General features: G+C 54.9%; 2 protein-coding genes across 2 annotated transcripts; one reads left to right on the top strand and one right to left on the bottom strand.

The window, feature by feature from the left end:
• Positions 1 to 3,152: 3,152 nt before the first annotated feature.
• Lrrc25 (leucine rich repeat containing 25) lies at positions 3,153 to 7,309 on the bottom strand. Its single transcript, XM_021170885.2, has 3 exons — positions 7,141 to 7,309; positions 5,812 to 6,611; positions 3,153 to 3,716 (listed from the first exon to the last, which is right to left on the bottom strand). The coding sequence occupies exons 1-3, from the start codon at positions 7,162 to 7,164 to the stop codon at positions 3,605 to 3,607; spliced, it is 936 nt and encodes a 311-aa protein (XP_021026544.1). The 5' UTR covers positions 7,165 to 7,309; the 3' UTR covers positions 3,153 to 3,604.
• Positions 7,310 to 15,987: 8,678 nt separating this feature from the next.
• Ssbp4 (single stranded DNA binding protein 4) lies at positions 15,988 to 26,871 on the top strand. The gene is made up of 17 exons (XM_021169951.2): positions 15,988 to 16,182; positions 21,693 to 21,765; positions 21,878 to 21,939; positions 22,025 to 22,109; positions 23,872 to 23,961; positions 24,462 to 24,521; positions 24,603 to 24,672; positions 24,767 to 24,837; positions 24,913 to 24,983; positions 25,193 to 25,238; positions 25,328 to 25,363; positions 25,453 to 25,507; positions 25,587 to 25,657; positions 25,742 to 25,820; positions 26,127 to 26,155; positions 26,241 to 26,348; positions 26,593 to 26,871. The coding sequence occupies exons 1-17, from the start codon at positions 16,127 to 16,129 to the stop codon at positions 26,620 to 26,622; spliced, it is 1,092 nt and encodes a 363-aa protein (XP_021025610.1). The 5' UTR covers positions 15,988 to 16,126; the 3' UTR covers positions 26,623 to 26,871.
• The last annotated feature ends 35 nt before the right edge of the window (positions 26,872 to 26,906 follow it).

Below are 26,906 nucleotides of genomic sequence, written 5' to 3'. Positions count from 1 at the left end.
TTGTAGACCAGGCTGGCCTCGAACTCAGAAATCCACCTGCCTCTGCCTCCCAAGTGCTGGGATTAAAGGCGTGCGCCACCACCGCCCGGCGGCCCTTGGCTTCTTTTAGAGCTAGACAGATGACATATGTAGTTCTTTATATTGGGCCGGGCCGTGGTGGCGCACGCCTTTAATCCCAGCACTTGGGAGCCAGAGAGGCAGGTGGATTTCTGAGTTTGAGGCCAACTAGGTCTACAGAGTGAGTTCCAGGATAGCCAGGGCTACACAGAGAAACCCTGTCTTGAAAAACCAAAAACCAAACCAAACCAAACCAAAACCAAACAAACAAAAACAAACAAACAAACACAAAAAAACCCTGATAATTGCCTGGCCCTCACTAGCTCTTAATTCAAAACCTTCTGCACACACTGGGAAATTGCCCATCATACGGGAATTCCCCACAACCCTCAGGGCCAAGGAATAATTGAAAGAACACATCAAATCCTAAAAGCCCAACTTCTACAACAAAAGACAAAAACCTACCCGTTTAATGTACAATTAATGATGGCTCTGACTACCCTAAACATATTTATCATCTACAAAAACTCCTATCTCCCTCCACTGGCACACACCAAAAGTAACTCCCTCATCCTAGTACGATGGCGAGATCCTTTGCATGGAATTTGGAAGGGACCAGACCCCCTCCTTACAACCGGGATGGGTTTCTCTTGTGTTTTTCCACAGGAGCAGCCTAAGCCTATCTGGGTTCCAACCGAGAAGATGGCCTGCCTCTTGATGGCAGATCAAGGACAGAAGAAGAGGAGGGGGCAGAGGAAACACCACACCCAGAAGGACAACAAGATCTCCTGGAAGGACATCCATGACCTGGTGACCGCTGCCCAGGCCATGTGCCCTCCACAAAGCCCCCTCTCCTCTATTCTCTTGGCTGTTTTTGTCATTCTTCATGCTAGCTCTGCTACTACCCAGCCTCTCCCTAGCCTTCCCAACACAACCACTGGAGATTCTATGCTAGGGAAACCTACAATGGACACAACGAAGTTATAGGGACCCAGGACTGTCCACTCGAAGGACGTGGAACCAGGATTGAGATCTCTCCACACCCAAATTCCATCTCATTATCCCCCCACCCCCGCCCCAGTTCTTTTCTCTGCTTTCCTTACCGAAACACAGGTGAATGTCTCCAGGACGTCTCCACAAATGGAGGTTGCAGATATTGGAGTTTCAAAATGGACTCTACCAATCGTGGCGGCACCATGCTCGCCAACCTTAAAACTCAATTTCAGCTTTCCATCAGCGATCCATGAGATGAACATTGGTGGACCGAACCCCTATGGCTATGCCAGATACCCAGTAGCTGACCTGTACATCTCCTGTGAGCTTGTTCCTGCCTCCAAATCGGCCTTTACCCATGCTAATATTATCCAACAGGAAAATCAGTCTCAGAAGGAGCTGCGAGCTACCCTCTCCTGGCTACAGTACATCCAATACACAGCCCACCTCCTTCCCTTAGCGACCCACCCCCACTCCTCCCAATGCCTTTTCTGTGCTTCTCTCTCCCGACCATTATTAGCAGCTGCTCCCATTAACATTTCCCTTCACAGCCTCCATGGGACGCTACCCACGAGGAAAACACAGGACATGCCTCACTTTGATTTACCCCACCCCCTTTGCCTTGTAGGACCCTCCTCAAAAACCCCATCTTACACGTGTACGTGACATCACCATCACCAAATCAGTATGTGTTAACCCTCCTGCCCTACTCTGGTGCAAAGGCACCACAGGTGCCTGTATTAACCCCCATTTTCAAGGCTCCTGCACCCCTGTGATAATTACCCTCCAGGTTTATCTCTATGAACCTGAAGAACTCGCCTTGCAGATGGGAGAAAGCCAAAAGAAGAAAGAGATCTTCATCCCTCTGCTCACTGGACTAGGCCTTGCTGCCTCACTGGGTGCAACAGGAACGGCTGGAGCAGCCCTCATCCAAACACAGCATCTGGCCAATGATTTCCAAGACAACCTTGACCAGGCAATGGCTTCCACTACAGACAGCCTTGAGTCTCTTCAAGGTCAGATAACCTCCTTAGCAGGTTATCTCCAAAACCAGAGAGCCCTGGACTTACTGACTGCTGAACAGGGAGGGACTTGGGTTTTGCTGGGGGAGAAATGTTGCTTTTATGTCAATGAATCTGGGCTGGTAGAACAAGATGTACAAATGCTCAAAGAACTCAGGGGGAACTTCAGGGCATGCTATACTCCCAACACCCCTGAGCCTTGGTATTCTAACCCCTTGGTAGCCTGGGTTTTTCCTCTCCTTGGTCCCATACTAGTCATTGGAGCCTTGCTTCTCTTGGCACCCTGTCTCATTCAGTATCTAAAGCAGCAGATGAGTAGCATTGCAAAAATCACTACCAATCAGGTCTTGATTCAGTACCAAGCTGTTCCCGACATAGGAGACAGTTATTCTGATGAGGGGGAATTGTGGGGAGGTGGGCTGTGAGAGGAAGCCTGGTAAGGTTGAGCTAAGGTTTGAAGCCTGGGGGACCTTGAAGGGATGGTAGGAAGCTTTACCTGCTCCGGAAACCAGGTTCCTGTCACATAGCTACAGCCCCCCATACAGAGGTCTGTGACCATCAGTCATGTAGGGGCAGCACCCTAAGCCCTCCCACATGCAGAAAAGGTATCCCCAAGCTCTCAGACTAAGCCAATAGGAAGTACCTACAGACCCTGACCCACCCCAAAACTGTATTTAAGAAGTCCATTCAGAAACTGGACATGGTGGCGCACGCCTTTAATCACAGCACTTGGAAGGCAGAGGCAGGCGGATTTCTGAGTTCGAGGCCAGCCTGGTCTACAGAGTGAGTTCCAGGACAGCCAGGGCTATACAGAGAAACCCTGTCTCGAAAAAACAACAACAAAAAAGTCCATCCAGGAGGAATAAATGTGTGTGAGAATTACTCACTGAGAGTTTCTGTCATAAGAGCTGTAACACTGCCGCTTGGGGAAGAGATCTGCCGCCAGAAGCAGCTCTTCAACTCCCCCCACCCCAAGCTCCCCTCCCCCCCAGCTGCTGGCTAGTCAGCCCTCTACCAGCTCAGCCCAGGCCCCCACCCCCCCACCCCCGCACAGAGCGACCCGTACAGGTCTTGGAGCAACAGAAGGGACAGCGGCAGGGACCGAGGTGGAGGCAGCTGCAGCAGCAGAGGCGACTCCCCCTCCCTGCTCCGGTTCTCTCCCTTTTGCCTGAACCCTCACATCTGGCTGGGCCAGAGATCTCCGTGGGAAGCCTCCAGAGTGAGGGCCCACAGGCCCTGTATGGAGTCTCGACAGCCGGTGGGTGTCAGGCAGGCAGAGGAGACAGAGAGTGCAGAACAGAGAATTCAGATGGAGTTCGGACTCTCGGGAAACCACCGGTCAGTCCTGCGCAGAGTCAGCTGCTCCACGTGGCCCAGATCTTTTATTGAGCACCACATGCATGCACACTGACCAGAGGTTGTTTCTGATCCTCTTTGGTGGGGGGCGTGTCCTCGTACCCCCTGTGATATTGAGCGTGCTGGATCCTGGGGGCTGTGGGAGGCTGGTTCAGCGCCAGGAGACCACACTCTCCTCATCGCCCCAGGGACTCCAGGTTGCAATAGACGGGCTGAGGGTCCTGGTCCTGGTCCTGGTCGACACTCCTGTAGTTCATGTAGCAATCACTGTCCCCAGAAGGGCTGTTTCTGTGGAGGAAGATGGACATCAAAGGCGGCGTGTGACTGAGGCAGGAGGCAGCCAGGGTTGGGGCCTGTCTGTCTGTCCCTTCTTCCTGAGACAGGGTCTCACCGTGTAGCCCAGGCTGGCCTGGCTCTCACAGTTCTATGCTCCTGCTCTGCTCCTACCCGTTTTCCAACTCAGTGTGTGACTCCCACTACTCTGAAAGTTACTGATTCAGCATCATTAAAAATAAGTGTGAGCCGGGCATGGTGGTGCACGCCTTGAATCCCAGAGGCAGGCAGATTTCTGAGTTCGAGGCCAGCCTGGTCTTCAAAGTGAGTTCCAGGACAGCCAGGACTACAGAGAGAAACTCTGTCTCAAAAAACCAAAAAATAAAAAAATAAAAATAAGTGTGGAAAACACACACCTGATTTGACTTGTATATGTGCACTCGTGTAGGCATATGAGTGTTGTATGTGCATGTATGCTTCGTGCATTTACATGTGTGCACGTATTTGTGCATATGAATGAATATGTGTGTCTGTGCTTGCGTGTGCATGTGTATGCATGTGAGTGTGAGTCTGTATGTGCATGTTTAGTTTCTGCATGTATGTGTGTCTGTGCATGCACGCTCGATGTCGCCTGTGTGCACATGTGCCCTGATATCTTCTCTCCAGTTCCAGAACCCAGCTTCTTGTGCTTGTGTTTGTGTGTGTATGTGTGTGTGTGGTTTTTTTGTTTGTTTGTTTGTTTGTTGGCTTTTCGAGACAGGGTTTCTCTGTATAGCCCTGGCTGTCCTGGAACTCACTCTGTAGACCAGGCTGGCCTTGAACTCAGAAATCCGCTTGCCTCTGCCGCCTCCTGAGTGCTGGCAGAGTGTACACGAGTGCACATATACAAGTCAAATCAGGTGTGTGTTTTCCACACTTGTTTTTATTTTTTTATTTCTCTCTGTAGTCCTGGCTGTCCTGGAACTCACTTTGAAGACCAGGCTGGCCTTGAACTCAGAAATCTGCCTGCCTCTGGGATTGAAGGCGTGTGCCACCACACCCGGCTCGTGTGTTTGAGACAGGGTCTCATATAGCCCAGGCTATTCCTGAACTCAGATTTTACACGCCCACCCCAGCTGGTCTGGATGGCAGGGAGGGGATGTCTGCGTGAGCACTCCAGCCTGGACACAGCCCACCCGGATTTTATTTTTAACTTTTTTCATTATCTTTTGCCTGAGAAGGCAGAGGGTGTGGCAGGCTCGGTGAACCCTGTGTGAGTGCGCGGAAGGGAACCGGCCTCCAACTGTCCTCCGGAAGTTCAGCAGGGCCTAGGGCGGGGCCAGTGAGGCCAGGGCGGGGCCATCTCTCCAGTCCCCTGACAGATTGGCTCAGCCTCTGTTGGTGACCTTCCCCATCCCCCTCAATGGGTCACTTCCCCTTTCTCAATATTTGCATCTCGTTTCCATACATCATTTCTTCTCAGCAACCAAGATACCCAAATCCCCTACCTCAGCTTCCAGTCCAACTTCTCTTTTCCCTATTCCTGGTCGGTCACCCCCCACAGGCAACTCACAAATTTCTCAACTCTCTCTCTCTCAAATTTCTCAACTCTCTCTCTCTCTCTCTCTCTCTCTCTCTCTCTCTCTCTCTCCCCTGCCTCCCCCCTCCCCCCTCAGGGCTGGGAAATGGGAAGGTAGGTCAGGACAACAGCCTTACTCATTTATCCAGTCCTCACCTGCTGTGCATCCTACAAGCCACAGGGAGATTCCAGTGATGTCCCTATAGCATGGGGACACAGACATCCACGAAGTCAGGAGCCTGGGCTTCTGACCCTTCACCAAGCTCTACTTGACCTGGAGCCTGGCTTCCTCCAGAGGTATGAGGAACAACGTGGGGGCTGGCCCCTTGGAAACTTTCCAAACTCTTACCCCAACCCCTGGAGGGGAGGGGAGGCCTGCAGCCCTCATCTGAACATATGAAGCTACTTGGCCACACAGCCTGCACAAGGCCCAGCTGACAGTCTCAGGCCAACTGCTGAGTAGCTGGTAATCCCACTGACTCTGACAGGGCATGCCTCTGTCCTGCTAAAGCAGTCCTTGCTCACTGTGGGCAGGGATCTATGGTCACTCACCTGGCTGCAGACCATGAACAGTCCTCGGGCGGCTGGCCAATAAAGACATTCTCATAATCCATTGTGAACCTGCTGGGTGGTGAGTCTGGGGCCCTGGGGCCAGGTCGCCGGCTGCTGTACCTTGGCAGGAAATCTGTCACTTGATTGGGGATATCGTGTGGGGACATCTGGGCTTTGCTGAGGCTGTGCTCACTGGTTCGGCGGCGGCGAAGAAGTCTCCAGGCCAGCACAGATCCACTGACAGCCACAGCCAGGGAGATAGTCCCAGCAACAAGGGCTCCAATGGTTCCTGGGCCCCAGCTGGGGGGACAGCTGACCTGAAGGAAGGTGGAGAGGTTCCTTGGAGCTTCGGTGGCTGGGTGTAGACACAGTAGCTGCTGCTGCCCGGAGCAGTTCTGGCGGAGAGCGTACCAGGAGGCCAGCCCACAGCTGCAGTCTGCCCTGAGCTCCAGGTCACAGCGCAAGGCCAGGGACCTGTCCACACTGTCCAGCTGGTTGTGGGTGACAATCAGGGTTTGCAGCTTTTCCAGCTTGTCGAAGAAAGCCCCAGGGAGCACCTGCAGTCCATTCTTAGACAGGTCCAGGACTTGAGCATGGCTGGCCTGCAAGGGGCTCCTTGGCAGGGACAGGCCAAGGCCACTGAAATTGAGGCAGGTGCCATTAAATGTCTGAGTCCAGTCTACCCTGCTCGGGTAAACCATGCAGGTGAGATCTTGACTTCCTGACTTGTGAAGCAGGGCCAACAGCATCAGGAGACATGACCACAGCAACCTAGTTCTGATGCTTCCCATCCCAGCAACCTGTGTGGTAACACCTAAGTTAAACACTGGTTTTCTTTTGTTTTGTTTTAAATACAGATTAATAATTCAAACCATGTAGTGGCTCCTGCCTTTAATCCCAGTACTTGTCTGGCAGAGGCAGACGGATCTCTGCGAGTTCGAGGCTAGCCTGGTCTACTTAGTGAGACCCAATAAAACCCAAATAAAACACCCCAACCAGTTAAGGCTTTTCTGACATGGAAGCTCATGGCCCCTGGTTGGCCACCTTTCTCTGGGTTTCCCTGGTCCCTGAGCCTCCAAATGCTGGTCTGTGAAATGGGTGCATCCTGCACCTGCCCACCACAAGACTAGACTAGCCCACCCCCACACACACCTGCCCAGGCTTCGCATCTCTGCAGCACCTCTCACTGGCCAAGACGCAACGGACAGTATGCAAACGAGTTGTTGTCCTGGAAACCTCCTAGCCTGATCCTGGCCATCTTTCCTGCAGACCCTGCTATTATTCTACATTGCCCAATCCACGAGTGAGCGACGTTGCCTTGGGTCTCACCTCCTGGCCTTCGTGATGTCTCATAAGCCTCAGGGGCCTAGGGTCTGGGTTGGGGTTCACAGCTCCTGGTGCTCTCAACCTGTTAATCCACTCCTGCGGGAAGATGAGTGGGTGTAGGAGTGGAGGGGACAGCAGAGAGCCCTCTGCCAGCCTCAGGCTCTCATGAGAGGAGGAGGGGCCTTACTGTCCCACTTCTCTCTTGCTGTGACCTCACCCTGAGCTCCTTGGCCCGCAGCTTCCCCTCCACCCGCTTCCTGATCTTTGCTGGGCTCTGCAAATATTCACTCAATGAACAATCACTTAAAGTGCCTCAGCTCTGGGCAGGGCAGGTACTCGGGGGACATCTGGTCCTGGAAAAGGTCAGAACTGACAGTGATTAGAGGTCCAATCCCCCCCCACACACACCCCGCCCCAAATAGAGGCAGGACAGGAAAAAGGGACAGAATTCCACAAGGTATCTGAAAAGAGGAGGCATTAAGGTTAGGGCTTCAACACATAGCTAGGAGTTGTCAAGGAGTCTTAAAACCTGTCCCTAGGGCTGGAGCGATGGCTCAGCGGTTAAGAGCATCGACTACTCTTCCAAAGGTCCTGTGTTCAAATCCCAGCAACCACATGGTGGCTCACAACCATCTGTAAGGAGATCTAATGTCCTCTTCTGGAGTGTCTGAAGACATCTACAGTGTCCTTACATATAATAAATAAATCTTTAAAAAACAAACAAACAAACAAACACAAAAAAACCTGTCCTTACTTCTCCAAGCTCCTAACCCTCCACAGGTGCTTCGTGGAAGTTTCTGCAGCAGGCTGTTGGAAAGGGGCTGTAAGGACCAGCTAGGGGAGGGCACATAGCTGATAAGTGCCTGGCAGTCAGCAGGAGCTAAGACCCTGAGGCCCAAGGAGCAGCTGGGTAAGAGGAAGCTGAAGGGGGAACTAGAAGTGTGGGCCTTGCTCTCACACTGGTGGAAATGGGTAAGCCAGAGCCAGCAAGTCCCGGGACCAGTGGAGACCAGGCTGGAGAATGCTCAGGGGAAGGGAATAGGCTGGGGTATGAAGACTGAATCTGTATTCCTGAGGCAGAGAGACATGCCAGGCTATCAGAAAGAACCCCACGCAGGGAGAGACTGTCCTAGAAGAGAAAGTGGCTAGGCTGTGTGAGGTCATAGGGTCGGGTGACCAGCTCTGTCCTTGACCCCCTTGGGGACGCTACGTATGTAGAGGCTCCATGTGGCAAGGCTAACAGGGTCATGGGATACAGGAACCCTAGCACTTGGGGGCCTGGCCTATGCTGGTAGCTGGGTTTGTGTGTGTTCCCTGACCCTGGTGAGGCCTTTGTTTTGTTTTGTTTTGTTTTGTTTTGTTTTGTTTTGTTTTGTTTTGTTTGTTTTTTGGTTTTTCAAGACAGGGTTTCTCTGTATAGTCCTGGCTGTCTTGGAACTCACTCTGTAGACCAGGCTGGCCTCAAACTCAGTAACCTGCCTGCCTCTGCCTCCCAAGTGCTGGGATTAAAGGCGTGCGCCACCACCGCCCGGCTTGGTGAGACCTTCTTGGGGCTGTAGAGTGTGCTCAGCAATTGAGGGAGCTCAGACACAGCCCAGCTGTGAGCCTGGGGTTTGGGTCCCACACCAGCAGCCCAAGTGTCTGTGACATGATGTCCCATGTGGATGACTGAGCTGTCACACATGAGCTTTAGCAGCTTCCACTTGCTCATGACACTGGGGCTCAGGGGCTCATTTTTAGGGCGTGGAATATTCTGGAAGCAGAGATGGCAGGTAGGACAGAGGACAGCTGACAAGAGTCTATTCTCTCCCTCCTCCATGTGGTCTCAGGGGCTGACCTCAGACTGTCAGGCACAGTGGCAAGAGCCAGTCTACAAAAATCTTTGAATGAAAGTCACAGAAGCCAGAAGTGCCCTCAGCCACACCATATATGCTCAAAGACACCTCAAAATATCCAATGACTCTTAGAGACACCCTTGAGACCCTCAAAGATATTGGGAGACCTCCAATGTCTCCAAAATGCCAGTGACACACACACAAAACTCCCAAGATCCCTGGACAGCTCTCAGTACCAAAGTCCCCAATATATGACACCCCACAATTGAGCTCTGCTGTCCTAATACTCCCGTGCTGAAACAGCCTGGGCCCCCTACTGTTCCAGTCTCTGAGGTCAACTCCACCTGCTGCTTTTCCCCCCACAAATGTCTGACAGCCAGAAATGCCTACTCCTGCCTACAGCCTTCCCTGCAGCCAGGCCCCAGGTCTTGTACTGCACCGACCCCTTCCTGGCTCCCATGAAGACTGTGCAATGGGCACTCCATTCTTATTTACAGGAAGGAGGGAAGGCTGTGTGCCAGGCTGCTGACCAAGCAAAGACCAGGGGATGGGCTGTGTGACTGGGGACACTGAGAGTCATTGGTCAGGTTAAGATTGACAAGTGAATTCAGGCAGCGGATGGGACTTCATAGAGGACTCGAAGGCTTGTGCTCACAGAGAAGCACTCAGGAAACTAGGGACGTTAAACAGCAGGCTGGTCTTTTCAAGAGAACACACATATGGCTGTCTCCTACCCAGAATGTGGATGTGGTTAACAGCCTGGCGACCTGTGCTGTCTGCAGGGTCAGACCAGTCCTTATTGTGGACATTTTGTCTCTTGGTCAACAGGACCCATCTTTATGGAAGTGTCCATATGCACTCTGTAAAGAGATTCAATGTAAACATGCCTTAAGTTTCCTTGGACACAGGGGATTAGGTTAATTATCAGCAGAATGGTTTTTTTTTCCCCAAAATTGTGCTTAAATATGGCTACAATAAACTGTCCTGTGTCAGACTCCAGCTGACGAGTTCTGTTAAAAGGGATTTCCCTCCTGCCTCACCAGGGTTGTTTCTCTGATGGCCCTGGTGTTGGCAGAGACCCTCACAGAATTATAAAAGCCACTCGTTAGAGAAATAGGGCATGATTGAAGGCAGGGTGGCTACCATGGTGCACCCCCACAGCATTGCATTTCTGTGTCAGAGGGTTTTGGAGAACAGCCCTGAACTGCAGGAGCTTGGACATGCCTGCCAGCATGGACCCCCGGGGAGCAGCTTCTGTTTGGTTGCTGCCTCCTGTGCTTTCCCAGGCCAGCCTGAGCTACTCTAAAAGACTGGATCCTCAGGGAGGATCTGGGGCCAAGGCTCAGGGTGCAGGCCTTCCCTAGAACTCATGGGAGAGTAATAACATCACCTCCATTTCACAGACAGGGAAACTGAGGCCCAGGCTGCTTGAGTGGCTTCTGAAGGTGTCTATAACTAAATAGAGAGTCTGGCCACAGCCGTGAAGACACCTTGATGTACCACTGATTGTTTCTGTGGACTCAAGAGTTTTTTAGTGTGGTTCCATGCACACTTGAGGGCTGGCCTGGAACTTGGAGAGCCATCTGCTGGATCGCAGAGCTGTTTCCAGGTGGGGGTGGGGTGGGTGGGTGGGGGTAGGCCTTTTGTTGTTATTTATACTTAGTAGCCCTGAGTCTTTTCAAAAAATTGTGAGTGTGTGACACTTAAGAGTATATGTGACATTGTGTGAGTGTGACATTGTATGAGTGTCCCTGGAGACCAGAAGAGCTACTCCAATCCCCTGCCAATGTGAGCCAGAGGGGCAGGGGCAGGAATGGGATCTATGGCCTCTCACGATCAGCAAGATCTTTTAATGACTGAGCCTGCTCTCTTAGCCTATGATAATTAAGCTCCAGACCTGCAGCATTACCATTCTTTACAAACGCTGCCATTCTAATCAATCTGCAGCCCCCAAACTTAGTCAACAGGTGACAAGGGATTGGGGGAATGGACTCCAGGGCCTAGTGCATGCTGGGTAAGCAGTTTACCACATATGTACCAAATCTGAGATTCTTCCCATTTAATGTCTGGAAAGAATTTTTTTTTCCCTTTTCCTTAAACATTGTTTCTCCGTGTAGCCCTGGCTATCCTGGAACTCACTCCGTAGACCAGGCTGGCCTCGAACTCACAGAGTATGAACACTTACCGGTTTGGTATAAGATGCAGCAAAATCATCACTATTTGGCTAAATGCAATGTGGTGGTAATAAACACAGTCAACTGTTACTTTATTTAGTTTTGTTTCATGTGTATTGGTGTTTTGCTTGCATGTATGTCTAGGTGCTAGTGTCGGATCCCCTGGAACTGGAATTGCAGTGAAGAATCAGGACGACTCCATCTTGTGCTTGGAAACTGTTTTATAGTAAGACAGACTAAGTTCATTCCCGTTTGTAATTACATTTGTTTCTCAAGGACTGGGCTGGGCCCCACTCCTAATCTTAACTGCAAATGGCTCTGTGCTGCTTCTTCCAGGCTCATGTACCCCACTTATTTTACCCACCAAATCCCCCATTTAGAAACCCCCTACTCCTGAGCTATAAAACTCTTGTCTTCCTTACATTCAATTCTGTCTTCTTGAACCCTGCCTTATGTAAAAATGCTTTGCTTTGAGCCGGGCGTGGTGGCGCACACCTTTAATCCCAGCACTCGGGAGGCAGAGTCAGGTGGATTTCTGAGTTCGAGGCCAGCCTGGTCTACAAAGTGAGTTCCAGGACAGCCAGAGCTATACAGAGAAACTCTGTCTCGAAAAACCAAAAAAAAAAAAAAAAAAATGCTTTGCTTTAATTAACATTGCCACCTTTAATTGGGTCGTGGTCTTTCTCCTCCAACGTGTGGGACAAATAACAGTTGTGAGCTGCCATGTGGGTGCTGGGAATTGAACCAGAGTCCTCTGAAAGAGTAGCCAGTGCTCCTACCAGCTGAGCCTCCCTCAAACAACTAATTAAGCCAGGTTGGTGTCGCAGGCCAGTAATCCCGGCCTGCTGAGGCAGGAGATGGTGAGTTCCAGAGACCTACAGTTTCTCAGAATTTGAGATAATCCAATGCATAAATATGTAATGCCATTTGGAAGCTCACAGGGAGCACCTGCCAGACCTAGTGTCACCAAGTGTCACACATTCACTCTGAATGTGGCTGCCGCGGTCACCATCGTCCTCTGCTGCTATCTCGTGGCCACATCTGGAACTACAGCCCATGGCTGTTTTGAGGGACAGGAAACCCAGGTCCCCTTCCTCCCGGGGTGGGTGTTCAGGAGAGAATGGGATGCAGATTCATTTGCTCAGCAAATACTTATTGAGTTCTCTTCACGAAATGAGAGTTTGTGAGACTACATGCATTACCAGCACACCCCAAATGAGGACCCGGTGTTTGGTTCTGCTGTGCAACCCCAGGCAGGTTGCTTTGTCACTCTGACACTGCTCTACTCTATGTAGTTGTACCAACGCTGGGTAGGAATCAGCAAAAGATGAATTAAGCCCTGTGCTTGGCGCTGAGCTGAAGATCCGAGGTCGGGTGGAATGGAGTACTGCTGGGCGACAGGGCTCGGTCTTGCGGGGGACCAGCACGTTTCAGAAGTGTATCCTGTCTCAGCTTAGAAGTTCTGAAGCGGTGGGAACAGTCTGCGGGTGGGCTGAACCTCCCGGCGGTCGACCCGGCGCCAGGGTGCGGTCTAGTGAGGGCGGACGTCTCTCTCTCCTTCCTGCGTGGCTCCGAGAGGGCAGAGGTTGCGCTGGCACCGCAGCACAGAGCAAGCAGCGTCCAAACTCGGGCTTTTGCACCCAGTAACTCTATTTTGGGAACTCCGCACCCCGAGGGCCAGAGGCACAGGTCGCTCTCAGGACTCCTTCCTCCCTCCACTCCAGGTCCACGTCCCCGGGCTTGCCGCGTGCACCAGCTGCGGCTGCCCCCTTCCTGGTGTTGTTTGGGTTTTAATTTTTGTGTTGCACTTAGAAAATTACCCATAATTACAGCTACGGAGAGGAAGCAGTCTCCGTGTACAGCCGTGCTCCAGCTGTGCAGCCTCCAAAGCACAGCTGGGAGGGGCTGTGGCCCGGGACGGAGCGGGAGGGGGTGCGTGTTGCAGCGACTCCCGCGGCTCGCGGTTCCCGGCGGGGTGGCCCGGGTGTCAGTCAGAAGCACCGGCTGTCAATAATAGTGACAAACGAGGTGTTTGGTGAAATCTAGAGAGGACATCAAAAGGCATGGGGACAGGGTAGAGAAGGGTGAGGAAGAGGAGGGAGGAAGTAGAGGAGGGAGAAAAGATGAAAAAAATAAGGGGAAGGGAAGGGTTGGAGGAGGAAGAGTGAGGGGGGAGGCAGCACTGCAATTCCCGGCCCAGCCACACGGGGGCGCGACGGAACCGGCTTCTCTGGTGGATGGGGTTGTCATGGGGCAGGATCTTCTAGGGAATAAAGTTTAATCCTTCTGGGTTTTTTTTTTGGGGGGGGGCAGTTTGCAGAGCCTGGCCCGTTTAGGGAAACAGGCAATCTGGTCCCTACTGCACCCGAGAGAAAAGGGAGCAGGTGAGGGGTCCCCTCAAATGCCTTCCATCCTCGTTAGTCCAAGTCTGTGGCCAGATCACTGTATTTGAAGCGTACACTTACTGCTGTGCTTATGCGTGGGAGCACACGTACCATTGTGCGTGTATACGTCACAAGAGCAGTCAACAGTTTCCATCATGTGGGTGCCGCGGGCTAAACTCAGGTCATCAAGCTTGGTGGCAAGCGCCTTCACCTGCTGAGACATCTCGCACGCCCAAGGGAAAGTTTTCTGGGCTCACCACCAGCCACTCATGGTGGCTCTTGAAATAAAGCTTTCCCACTCGCGTGATGCCGTCTCCAGCACTTTAACCGTGCGTGTGCCCCAGGGCCTTTGCACTGTCTGGAACTGGTTTGAACGTATACTCACTCCTTCCAGTCCTGCAGTGTCAGCCCTCTCACTTCCTCTCCCTCACGTGGGCGGGCCCCTGTGTATGCCCAAACTGGGTGTGTGTGTCCTGCAAGCTCTACTCCCCCGACTTTCCTAGCTGTGTTTGGGAGCGCCTCGGTTGCCATGACGACGGCGCAGTTGCTCCCGCCCGCAGAGCCTCCCCCAAGCAGCCTTCAAGGGCTGCGGGCGCCTCCCCCCCCCCGTTCTTTCCTCCTCCCAGCGTCCGCCTCCACTCTCCTCCGGGACTCCCACCGCCCTTGTTGCCGCCGGCCCTCCCTCCCTTTGTCCGGCTCTGTCTCCTGCTTTCCCCAGCTGACTCCTTTCTCCAAGAGTCGTAGCAGAGTGTCCCCGCTGGGTCCCCAGGGCCCGGTAGACAGCAGGCGCTCAATAAATAGTTCCGGGGGGTGGAGTGGGTGAAGACACTGAATCAAAAATTTGTGGCTGAGAGAGGGGAAACCTTGCGTCCTGGGCATCTCCAGACCTTGGGGACACAATTGAGGGTGGAAGGAAACTCGGAGCTGCATGCTGTGCCTCCCGGCTGCACCCGCAACCTCTCTGTGTCTCGCTGAGAATAGGGCCTGCAAAGATCTGTAGTGCGCGGTGGCCCAGGCGCACCGACGGCCTTCCAGGCACCCAGCAGTCGCCAGCCCCGCGGCGGGGAGAGGAAGCTGGGGGAGGGGGTGGCGGGCCAAGCAGGAAATGGGAAAGGCCGGCGTCGGCCCAGCTGGGCCCTGGGGGAGGAGGCGGGGCGCGCCCCGGCAGCCTTTCCTGAGCGCCTGGAACCACGGCGGCTCGGCTTCCCGCCCGCTCTCTAGGGTGGGGGCGGGGAGGCCCGGGCTAGGGGATCTGCCTGCACCAGGGACACCACGCGAGACTTAGCGCCGTGGTGACCTGCAGGCTGTCACACTCACACACTCGCACAGGAAACCTGAGCCCATGACCGCGCCACTCGGTGCTGACGACCCACCGGTGCGCAATCTCCAGCAAGTCCCCACTAAACCCGTCGTGTCCAACCGGGGACACTTGCAGCGATAGCAAGTTTTAGCCTGGATGCTTCCCGACGCCCATCCGCCACGACCCCTCGTACTCTCACGGGGCCCGCGTGTTATACACGTGCGTCTGCGCTGGGGTGGGGGGAAGAAGCATGCTCTCATTCCCAGCGTGCACCCAGAGGTGGAGGCAGGAGGACCACCTGTTCAAGGAGCCTTAGTGAAGTAGAGAGCTGGAGGTCAGCCTGGGCTACAGGAGACACCGTTTTGTTTTACTCCGACTTTAAGACAGGGTCTCACTATGTATTGGCTGCTGTCCTGGAACTCGCTCTATAGACCAGGCTGGCCTCGAACTCACAGAGATCCTCCTGCCTCTGTCTACCACGTTAACAAACACTGTTTCAGAAAAACAAACAAAACGTGCTTGGTCTGGGGTTCAGTCCTTACAACGCTGGCATGCATAAAAAACCGGGCTCCGTGCACAGCACACAAACCAGGCTAAGTGGCACACGCCTGTCGTGCAAACGCTAGGGAGGCTGAGGCAGGAGGATTAGAATTTCAGGGTCATCTGTTTAATGTGTTCGAGACAAGCCTGGCCTATATGAAAGAAACTCTCTCAAAAGGGTTGGGCCCTCATAGCCGGCAGCGCTGTGTTGGTTCGCAGTGAGTGTCCTGGGAATAGAATGTCATGGGCGCATATCCTGTGAGCCCAAGAGCCTAGTGCAGTTCCTGAGTCAAAACGGAGATCCCCACAGCACCCTCCCCCCCACACCCCCAGATCTGTACAACTGGGAGTCTCGCTCCGCAGCCGAGGTACGCCTGGAGCTCGCGGCCATCCCCCTGCCTCAGCTTCCCAATTGCACGAATAGCAACTGCTGGAGCGCGTCCCGGGCTTGAGTATCTTTGGGGGAGGTATTGCAGCCTGTACTTATTGGTGCTCAGCCTATTGGTGGGCAGTGCCGCCCCCGCGGGCTCTGCGCGTGCGCGCTCCCAGCGCGCGCGCGGGGGGGCCCACCCGCGCGCCCGCCATTGCCACTTTAAGAGCGGCGGGAGCGCGCGGTGGCGGTGGCGCGCTTCCCGGAACAGCCCGGGGAGGGCAGCGCGGCGAGAACCCACCCGCGGCCGGAGCTCCCGCGCGGACATGGCCGCGGGAATCGGGGCGCGGGCAGCGATGGCCACGCGCGCCTGACAGGTGCGGAGCATGTACGGCAAGGCGAGCAAGGGCTGCGCGCCCTCGGATGGGCAGGCGCGCGAGAAGTGAGTGTGCGGTGCGGGGCCACGCGGGACCGGGGACCATGGGGTCACGCGAGACCAGAATGGTGCGGGATTTCAGGGGGGACACAGGAGATCCGGAGGAGATCGGGGAGTGACTGGAAATCAAAATGGTGCGGGATTTCAGGGGTACACACGAGATCAAGGGGCTCATGGGGTCACGCGAGACCAGAAGGGTGTGTGATTGTGGGTGTGCGAGACCTGAGGGTCCTTTGGGGTCACAGAATACACAAAGGACAGAATATATTGGGGTACTCGAGTTCCAGGGTCTTGGGGGGGTCACATGAGATAGAGGGCATGGGCATGAGCTTGTGAGAGCTTCAAGGGGGTTTGGGGTCTCAGAATACCTGAGGGGACAGGAAATCAAGGGGTCAAACAAGAGCAAAGGGGTTGCTGGGGTCACGTGGCGGTTAGTCGGGTGCAAGATCAGGGGCTCACTCTAGGGAGTCGGTGGTGTATCAGAGATCAGGAGTTAGGACTTGAGCGGTCACAGGATGCCCGGGCAGGCACAGCATCTGAGGGTTGTAAGGCCTCGGGAGTTCTGGGGTCACACAAACCTGACAGGTGTGAGCTTTCGGGGTTGGCTGTGAGACCATGGCACTGGAGGAGAGCTGCAGGTCTTAGGGCCGCAGAGTCCCAAGTATACAAGCTGGAGATTTGAAACAGGACACGTGGGTTCATTGTGGCTGCAAATTTAAAGAGGTTGGGTCGGACCCTAATGCCCTGCAGGGTGTTGGGGTTCTGGAGGTAGTGAGGTTTGCTTGTGGCTTGTAGGCAAAGGTGCGGATGCAAAGCCTAGAGAGGTGCAGAGCCTGACCATGGCTGTCCCGCCTGACCATGACGGTCCCGGGGCCACCTCCCGGAGTCCCAGGTGAGCCAGAATGGGTCTGGCTCTCGACGCCCCACATTGAAGGTACAGGATGCGCCGCCCAGGTGGACAGGCTGTGCTCTAGCTTCCAGTGAGGACACGCCTGGGCAGGCCTTCCTTTCTGAGGTGCCCGTGTGGAGAAGTGGGTGAAGCGGGAACATTTGAAGTGTGCTGGGAGCCCAGCGCTCACCTTTGAGGTGTGAATGCAGAGGCCTGGATTACTGTAGCAGGGCCTGAGCGGGCAGCTTGCCTAGAGGCTGAGCTGCCCAATGCAGCCCTGGGTAGGGGCCCAATGCAGCCCTGGGTAGGGGACAGATCACCTGGCACAGAGAAGTCTGGGTCACTGGGCTGCCATGCAAGGCTGGCTCCCAGAGAGCCTGCAGTTAGGACTCATTTATGGTCAGTAAACTCAGTGACCCTTCCTGGCATGGGGCTGCTGGCCATGTGGGAAGCAGGGACTGACTGATTCCCTGACACCTGGCAAGTCCCCATTCTAGGGAATGGTTCACATAGTCCGCAGACCTGTGCTAAGTTTGGGGGTGTGTGTGCGTGTGATGATTGTGTGAGAGGAAGCTCACATCCAGGAAGTGGGGATCTAGTCATTCCACACAGCACGCAGGAACCTCAAGGTAGGCTGTTAGGGGAGAGTGAAGTGGGGGTGGGGGTGGGCCATAGGCTCCGTACTACAAAGGCCCTGTGGGAGGAGCAGGCAGGGAGCACAGCCGGGACACCGATTGGCTGAGTGTGGGCCGCAAGGAGGCTTATGTTTCTGGAAGGGCATACAGGAGGCTGAGGCAGGAGGATCTCCCATCCAAGCCCAGCTCCTTGTCTGAGGAACAGTGTACCTGGGTGGCACTGCTCACAGAGCTGGAAGGAGGCCAAAGTCAGGGACCTGGGGCAGACTGGAGGCCTGAGTGTGCACCACGAGGCCCTTGCTGGTACATTGCTGGAGTGGAGTTATCCCATCTTTCCCATGGTGTCATCCCCACAGAGAGGGTGTGGGGTTAGGGCTTCCAGCTCCAGTGTCTCAGTTACTGGCTGGCCTAACTTTGATTTTTATCTTCTGAGAAGTGGGGTAGTAGCCTGTATCAGGCCTCACCTGCTGTGGCCTCCACTTTCCTGGCCGACTTGTTCCCTGTCTCTGACACTTTGCAGGCCTATGTGTCTAGGCTTGGGCCACCAAGTGGAGACCCTGCATTTGAGCTGTGAGGATGAGGTTGGGGCCTGAGTGGCCCTTGTGTAAGTTGGGGTATGCGAGTATTGGCCTTGGCCGTGTGTCCTCTTGCTGCCGCCCAGCAGTTGAGGTGGCTTCTCTGAACAGCCTTCAGAATGTGCTATGATAGCCTCCTTCCTTCCCCTGGACATTGGTACCCCACACCTAGACAGGAAGGACTGTGGGAGTCAGGGTCACTAGAAGACTGCGTTGACAGGTTAGATGGTGACTGAAGTGTCACTGTTGGCTGCTAGCAGCCTGTCTGAGCGGTGGCCTTTACAGTAATTTCCCCATAATTATGGTGGCAGTGTTGGTGATGCCATGAGCTGCAGGAACCAGCTAACAAGCCGTACTCCATGCCACTCAGCCCTTGTAGCAGGAAGCTGAACATGCCCTGGCTTCTCATGGTCCCTCTGTCTACTTGCTTTTTTTTTTTTTTTTCGAGACAGCAGGGTTTCTCTATAGCCCTGGCTGTCCTGGAACTCACTCTGTAGACCAGGCTGGCCTTGAACTCAGAAATCCACCTGTCTCTGACTCCCAAGTGCTGGGATTAAAGGCGTGCGCCACCACTGCCCTACTTTTCTGCTACATGGGAACTGAAGGCGCTGAGGGGCTGGGCTGACCCAGGACAGTCTGTGGGTGGGGTCTCAGATCTTGGTCTGAGTTTCCCTTCCCCCATAATCCCAGTGCTATCAGAAGACAATAGGATGGGTAGTGTCTGCCCAGACCTGGGTCTGGCAGGAACATGTTAGACACTGGAGTCAGGGGAAGCATAGTTTAGGCAAAGGCCCTGGGGCAGGAGGCTGGAGGTAGCCAGGGACTTCAGATACTACAGGGCCTGGAGCAAGTGCTGTTCCAGGTTGTTGCAGATCTGAGACATTAGGGAGAGGAGACAGTTGAGTATATTTGAGACTTGGCCTTGCTGCCTCTCTCTAGCTCTAGCCTTCCCCTTGACCTCCCCTGTGGTCTTCCCATGGCCCCAGGCTGTGTTGGAGTGCTATTGGGAGCCTGCTCATCCTGTGACACTCAATCCCTTAGTTTCCTTTGGATGTGTGGGAGCTGCCAGGGAACAGGTGGCTGAGAGGCCCACAGATGAAAATGCCAGGAGGACCCCATCCCCTGACTGTCAGGAGGGGGGCAGGGCTGGGATGCCACCCTGGCCACGCCACCATCCTGCACTGATGGCACATGCTGATGCTTGGAGCAAGTGGGGATCTGGGGACGGTCACTGTGGGGTGACATGGTGGCACTGTGAGTCCTGTCCAGTAGCTGTCACAACTCACGTGGTAAAAGGTGCAAGCATAGCCCTCATCTTGGGCCAGTCCACCTGTGTGCTAGCTCAGCCCTCGGCTGCTCTGTTCTTGGTGTGTCTTTGCAAGAACATGTACCCTGGGAGGATGACTGGATGTCCACTGCACAAGGACAGACCAATGGACGGATGGTGGATGGAGGGATGAAGGGATAAAGGAATAGTATCAAGGGAGTAGAGGTACTTGCATTCATCCCCACCTCTGTCCTGGGACAGAAAGGCCAGGACTAGGAGACTGGGAGGCATGCTGAGATGTGAGGGAGGAGAGGAGCAGCCAGAGAGTGTGCCAGGCCGGTTAAAGGCAGGTTATTTTAGAGGGAAGCCCTCAGCCAGGGAGGGTGGGGCAGGGACAGCTGGGGGAGGTCCCTGGAACCCTACAGGTATGCTTTCCAGCTTTTAGCATGTTCCTTTATCCTCATGTCCCTGTGGGGACTGGAGGGGGCACCCAGAGGACATACATGTGAGTTAGAGAGACCAGTGTGCAGTGGTGGGTGCCCCTGGGCATGGTAGCTGCTGAGGAAGGAGGCTGGCTGGATAGGATGGTCTAGCATACCATGTTAGCCCAAGGAGCAGGGCTTCCCAGCAGGCTCTGCCTGCTGTCTCTACACTCCCCAGTGGCACCATTACTTGCCAAGGGCCAGCCTCAGCTGGGGAGAGGGTCCTGGAGTCCTTGATGGATGCAAAATGACAGGTCTGTTCTGCTCTTGCAGGCCAAAGCCCAGTCTTTTATTTTGCATAAGCTACTTCCTTAGGAATTGCATATCAATTCAGTTATTTATCACAGGTTCCCTTTTGATTTTCCCACGGGCCATCATTTTATGACCTTAGTCCCTTGACTCTAAAGATAGAGCCCTGTGGCCAGAGCTGCTGCGTTCTCCTTGTTAGAGCTGGAACATGGCTCTGTTGTTTGTTACATTAACACCAGCTTTCTGTTTTCCAAGTTCCTTACTACCTAATCTTTACTCTGTAGCTTGACCTTGAATTCAAAGGTCTGTATGGCTCTGTATGGCATTAAAGGTGTGTACCACCTTGCCTGGACCTATGCTTTTCTTCACCTAAAACTTGCCCAGACTGGCCTTGAACTCAGAATACTTGCCTTTGTCTCTTGGGATTTAAGGTGTGTATCACCCTGCCTGGGCCTAACCTTCTCATGGCTACTATTCCTAAGATCCAGATCAAAAGCCTGTGTCTTCCAGCCTCAAGATCTGGATCACAGGTGTACCCTCCATTTCTGGATTATAGTTCATTCCAGATTAAAAGTCCAAATTTGTCTAACTGCAAATACAGACAATAAGTTTAGCTGGATAGGATCTTGCCTTGAGGTCACCACCCCCTAAATCTCTTTATCTCCTTCCTTGATATCTTCCTGACTAAGCTGGCTCATTAGTGCAGCCGCCTCTGTTCTTTCAGGTCCATGAAGCCCCTCATAAAATTCAAAATGCATCTTTTGTTTTGCATAGTTGAGAAATCCTGTAAAGGACAGCTCTCACACTGATGTATATATTCTTGAACTCATATTTTCAGAATTTTTTCCCACAGCCTTAAGGGCTGTCCCGAAGGTCACAGTGATGCAGTTTTCCTGAGGAACACCAGACACACTCTAGCTTCCTGGAGTCCTGCTGTTTCTGATTATCGTGGAGGCATCAGCCTTGTCAGGGAGAGCATTCCCCACAGAAGGACCATAAAGTAAAATATATACAAATGAGCCTTAAGTGCCCGCCCACAGCATCCGCCAACACTAGAGAAGACCCATGCCCTGCTGGCCAGGAAACGTGTCCCTCCTCTGGCCATGCCAGACCTGGCAATTACTGTCTCTGTGGGTAGTCTACAGGAAGGAAAAGGCAGGGCTACCACTGGCAGAAGATGGGCTCTTGGGAGGACCTATAGTGGGGTATTGATAGGTACTGGCTGCCAACGATCAATCAATGAGTTGAAGAAACTGTTTTCTGTGCTTGGTGGAGCCGAGGGTCTAGTATGGGGCAGTGATGAAGCTTTGTGGCTACATGAAGGATTGTCTGGGGAACCTGATCACAGCCTCAAGTTGGGCCAGGCTTCAGGTGCCTGTGTGCTCAACAGTCTGAACCCGTTTACCACCCTGCCTGTAGGCTTGCGCTGTATGTATATGAGTACCTACTTCATGTGGGGGCACAGAAGTCGGCGCAGACCTTCCTGTCTGAGGTGAGTCAGCATCTGTCCCCTCGACCAGGCCACCCCACACTGTCCTGTGTTGTCCAGCTTGTTGGTGGGTTCCTCCTGCGTGCCTGCCCCTCACTCTGACTCTCTTTCATAGATCCGTTGGGAAAAGAACATCACATTGGGTGAGCCTCCTGGCTTCCTGCACTCCTGGTGGTGGTATGTGCCTGTGGGGAGCAGAGCGTAGGGCAGGAGGGACCTGTAAGGGCATGTGGAGTCATTGTGTTCCCTGTGCTGCCCACAGCGTCTTCTGGGACCTGTATTGTGCGGCACCAGACCGCAGGGAGGCCTGTGAACACTCCAGTGAGGCCAAAGTCTTCCAGGACTATGTGAGTCTCCAGGGTTCTGGAACCTGGACCGCTTCTTTATGTTTTGTTTGTATGTTTTGAGACTGGGTCTTTGTGGCTTTGGCTGTCCCAGGACTCACTCTGTAGACCAGGCTGGCTTTGAATTTACAGAGATCCTCCTGCCTCTGCCTTCCAAACTCTGGAGTCAATTCTGTGTCACCACACCCCTTTTCATTATTGTTTAAAATAGTTTTTATTTTGTGTGTTTGAGTGTTTTGCCTGCACACCTGTCTGTGTGCCACATGCTTGCCTTGGGGCTGTGAGGGCCAAAAAGATGGCTTCTGGGACTGGAGTTGGAGACAGTTGTGAGCTGCCACATGGGTGCTGAGAACCAAACCGGGTCCCCTGGGAGAGCAGCCAGTGCTCTTAGCCACAGAGTTATCTCTCCAGCCCCCTGGAAGTTTTTTTTTTTTTTTTTAAATTTTAAAAAATTTTTGTTTGACATAGGGTTTTACTAAGTAGTTCTGGTTAGCCTGGAACTCCTATGTAAACCAAGCTGGCCTAGAACTCAGAACTCTTTGCCTCTACCTCTGGAGTATGGTGTGTGGGGTTAAAGACTTGGCCACTTTCTGGCCTCAGTTTCCTTTTGGCACAGTGGGCTCCAGTCAGCCACTAGTCTTTGCTCGGACCCCCAGAGTCCCTAGGTGCCGGTTGCCATGGCAGCATGGGCGTCGAGAGGGCGGGGCCAGAGCAAGCTGGTCCTAGGCGCCCCACTGCGCCCCACTGCTCGCCCCGACCTTGGCGTCTCCTGGAAACGCTAGCGGGCCTTGCCTGTCGTCATGGTAACGCGGGCGGGCGCCAGTGCCTCCGCGGGCTGATTGGCAGGGCGGGGGCGGGGAGAGTTATTCCTCAGACTGCCCACCCGCAGTGCCGGGCTGTTCTGCACGGGAGGGGTCTGGCCTGACGTTAGTGATTGGGACGGGACAGGCAGGCCTGGGGGGAGGCGGGAGGGGGCTTTGGCCATGACATCCCCTAAAACATCCGAGATTACAGTGATTTTGGAGAGGACCTTGCCAGTGCGTTTCTTTTTCTGTGGGCTCCTGTCATTTACTCACCGGAGCTAGAGCAGACTGTCAACTAGAGTCTGGCTTGCACCAACCTCTGAGAGTGGGAGAAAGAGGTCACCAGGGACCTGGCTCTGAGTTATGGAGGGGCTGTCCTGTTCCAGAGATCAAGCCAGGAGCCCTGGAGTTCTAAGTATTCCTGTGCTAGCCAGGAAACATGTCTTCCACCTGGGAAGAAACTGAGGGGGTCTGCAGAAAGGATGCTTTCCCCATCCTGAGGTCAGCCCTCCGCTCCCGGTTCCTGCTCTGTGGTAGCCAGAATAGGAACAGGCAGCGGAAGTGGCCTGTAAGCACCCTCTCCCCTCCCCCCACAGCCTGTCAAGCCTGGCTCTTGACCTTCTAAGGAGGTTTGGGGGCTGGGGGCCCTATCCAGAGTACTGCTCCCCCCTCCTGGAGAGGTTGGTGAGCATCTACAGTGCAGGAGATGGAGAGAAGGGGCCCTTGGGGCAGGGACTGACTGCATATATTTGGGGTATGAAGCAACAGAGGGCGGCCACCCTGCCACCAGAACATAGGCCACTTGGGATGAGTTGGAGCCACAGAAGTCCGAGGGTGTGGCTACTGCTGACCCTCCTTCAGCCTCCCCTTTCTCTGGTTCAGCTTGACATTCCAGCTTGACCACATGACAGCTGTCCCCCTGCTGTGGCTCTTGTCCCACCCTCTGTGTCTCGTTCTTGCAGAGTGCAGCAGCAGCTCCCAGCCCTGTGATGGGTGCCATGACCCCAAACGATGCAATGGCAGCAGGTCCTGTGGCACCAGGCTTCTTTCAGGTATGGGTGCCTGGGGCTTCCTCTGTTCCCAGAGTTGAGGTCGGGGTATGCTGCAGGCTCATCTTCAGTGGAAGAAGGGCTGTCACCACAGTGGATGTAAGGATGTATGCACCTTGTCATAGCCAGTGACAGGCATGAATCTATGCCCCTGAGTATTAGTGACCCTTAATGCCATCCCCTGGCAACAGGCTGTGCCCCTGTTCCCCTCCCAGGTTGAGCTTCATAGCTTTTCCCACCCATCTTCCTGGACAAGATGTGTAGCCCCAGTGGTGGACCCCACAGCCAGGTAGTGGGCTTCACCCGAGCTGGCACCGTGACGTGCTCCCTCCTTTTGCAGCTGTGCCAGCTGTCTGTGGTCTGCAGTCTGGATCTGCAGCAGGGGACTAGCAAGGTTGGAGGCCCTGGTCCCCCACTCTACTCCCAGGGATAGTAAGAACAGGGTTTCTTTAGGGCAAGTACAAGATGAAGTTTATTTATTGATTGCCACCCACCTCTTCCAGCCCTTCATGTCACCACGGTTCCCAGGGGGTGCCCGCCCAATCCTAAGGATGCCAGGCCAGGTGAGAGAGGGCCGGCTACGGTGGGAGGAGCAGTGGTTTTGGGGATGTCTCTCTCAACTCAGTACTGTGCCTGCTCCACAGCCTCCTGTGGGCCTCCCTGGCTCCCAGCCCCTCATCCCGGCTGCCATGGACCCCTCCCCACGCGTGCAGGGTGAGTAAGGGATGCACTCCAGCTGCTGATCCACAGCACTCGCCCCTCATGAGTGTGCCCAAGCCTGAACCCTCTTTCTTGTATCTCTGCCTAGGACACCCCAGCCTGGGAGGCCCGATGCAGAGGGTGACCCCTCCAAGAGGAATGGCCAGTGTTGGGCCCCAGGTAAGGGTGGTCTAGCCTACTGAGGGGACAGAAAGGACACACCTGGGTTTTCTGACTAACCCTTTGCCTCAACAGGGCTATGGAACTGGCATGCGGCCCCCACCCAACTCCCTTGCCACCAGCCAGGTCCTGCCGTCCATGAACATGTAAGCTCTAGGGTGCCTTAAGACTTGTGGTTACCCAGATAGTCCCTTCTGCTGAGGCAGACTTATGTGTTCAAGGACAGCCTGAGCATTGTTTATTCCACCAAGTATTTAGAGGGGAAACTGAGGCCAAGAGAGCCACTTAGCTCTGGGGAATGATGGGCCCCAGGCCCAGACTGCTTGGTCTACTGCAGGGCCACCATCTCTTTCAGGGGTCCGGGAGTGCGTGGCCCATGGGCCAGTCCCAGCGGTAACTCGGTGAGTGGCAGGCAGGGTGAGTTAGGGAAGGAGGGCTGGAGCCAGCTGCCTGCCACTGAGTGCTCACAGCTGTCCCTGCCTGTTCCCAGATCCCGTACTCTTCCTCATCTCCTGGCAGCTACTCGGTGAGTCCCTGCTGGTGCTGGTGCGTGGTGGGACCTGCAGGCTACCTGCCATAGAAACCCTGTTTCACAGTTCTCATGTCTCCATGCAGGGACCCGCAGGAGGAGGCGGAGCCCCTGGAACACCCATCATGCCCAGCCCCGGAGGTAAGGAGCATGCCGGTTGGGGTGAGCCGGGGTCTCCATTTCATGCACCCACCCACGCAGCCCCTGCTGTTCCCCCCAGACTCCACCAACTCCAGCGAGAACATGTACACCATCATGAATCCCATCGGGCCGGGCGCTAGCAGGGCTAACGTGAGTGCGGGCCGGTGCGCCTCACCCGACGGGGACTCTGCGGGGGGCGGCCGGCCCGAGCCCCACGCTGCCCTGTGCCCGCAGTTCCCGCTCGGCCCCAGCCCGGAGGGCCCAATGGCCTCAATGAGCACGATGGAGCCACACCACGTGAACGGATCCCTGGGTGAGTGGCTGGGCGCCACCTACCGGTTTCATCGGCGGGCACCGTGACTGCCAGGAGACTGGACGAGAGCCTGTTAGGTTATCCCCGGTTGCTGACGCCTACACCGGCTAGTGCCCTCATCTCCACGCCACGAAGGGGGGCGACTCTGAGAGACTCACTGAGTCTTCTGTCCCCAAACTCGCAGGTGGCCCCTGGGCCCAGCCCCTGCACCCTCCATTGCCCCTAGGTTACAGAAAGGAAAACCTCTGGGGTATCCCGTTCTTGAGCTCAGTGCTCAGCGCCTGAGCCTGGTGTCTCTCCCCACAGGCTCGGGCGATATGGACGGGCTGCCGAAGGTGAGGCCCTGCACACTTGATGGGTGGGAGGGCAGATGGCCTGGGGAGGGGTGGGGACCCACGCGCTGACCAGCGCCGCCCCCAGAATTCCCCCGGCGCCGTGGGCGGCCTGAGCAACGCCCCGGGGACCCCGCGCGATGACGGCGAGATGGCGGCTGCCGGGACCTTCCTGCACCCGTTCCCGAGCGAAAGCGTAAGCGCCTGCGTCGACTCCCCACCCGCGGCCGCAGCGGGCCGGAGGGGCCTGGCGGGCAGACCCCGGCGGGGCGGCCGCGGGGCCAGAGCAAGACCGTGACCGCGGCGGGCCAGGTGGGGGGGCGGCCGCGGCACCTTCCCCCTCCTTCCCATCCTCCCCGGGTTCCCCTTGTCCCCGGGAGGGTGGGCCTCAGCCTCGGCCGGAGCTGAGCCGCGCTCCGCGCGCCGCCCTCTCTCCGCAGTACTCCCCCGGCATGACCATGAGCGTGTGATAGTCCCGGCCTGAGCCCAGGGTCCTGCTGGTGAGGTCTCGGGTCGCGGCAGCACCCCTGCCATCCGGACTCCTGGCTAGCCCGGCCGGCCGGCAGGGCCCCCACGAAGGACTTTTATCATTTTCTAAACACACATATACACACACAAACTCAAAGGACCTCAGAGAAGTGCAGGCCTTCGGACCTGTGTGCACACAGGGCTGGGGGGTGGGGGCAGGGGTTCTGCCAATAAATGCCATTCCGTTTTGACTTTGGTACTGCGATGTCTTTTACTTGACATGGCC

The sequence above is a fragment of the Mus caroli genome, chromosome 8 (assembly GCF_900094665.2).
Source record: "Mus caroli chromosome 8, CAROLI_EIJ_v1.1, whole genome shotgun sequence".
NCBI lineage: Eukaryota > Metazoa > Chordata > Mammalia > Rodentia > Muridae > Mus > Mus caroli.
The sequence above is the reverse complement of the archived record's forward strand: the minus strand, read 5'-3'. Positions and strand labels throughout refer to the sequence as shown.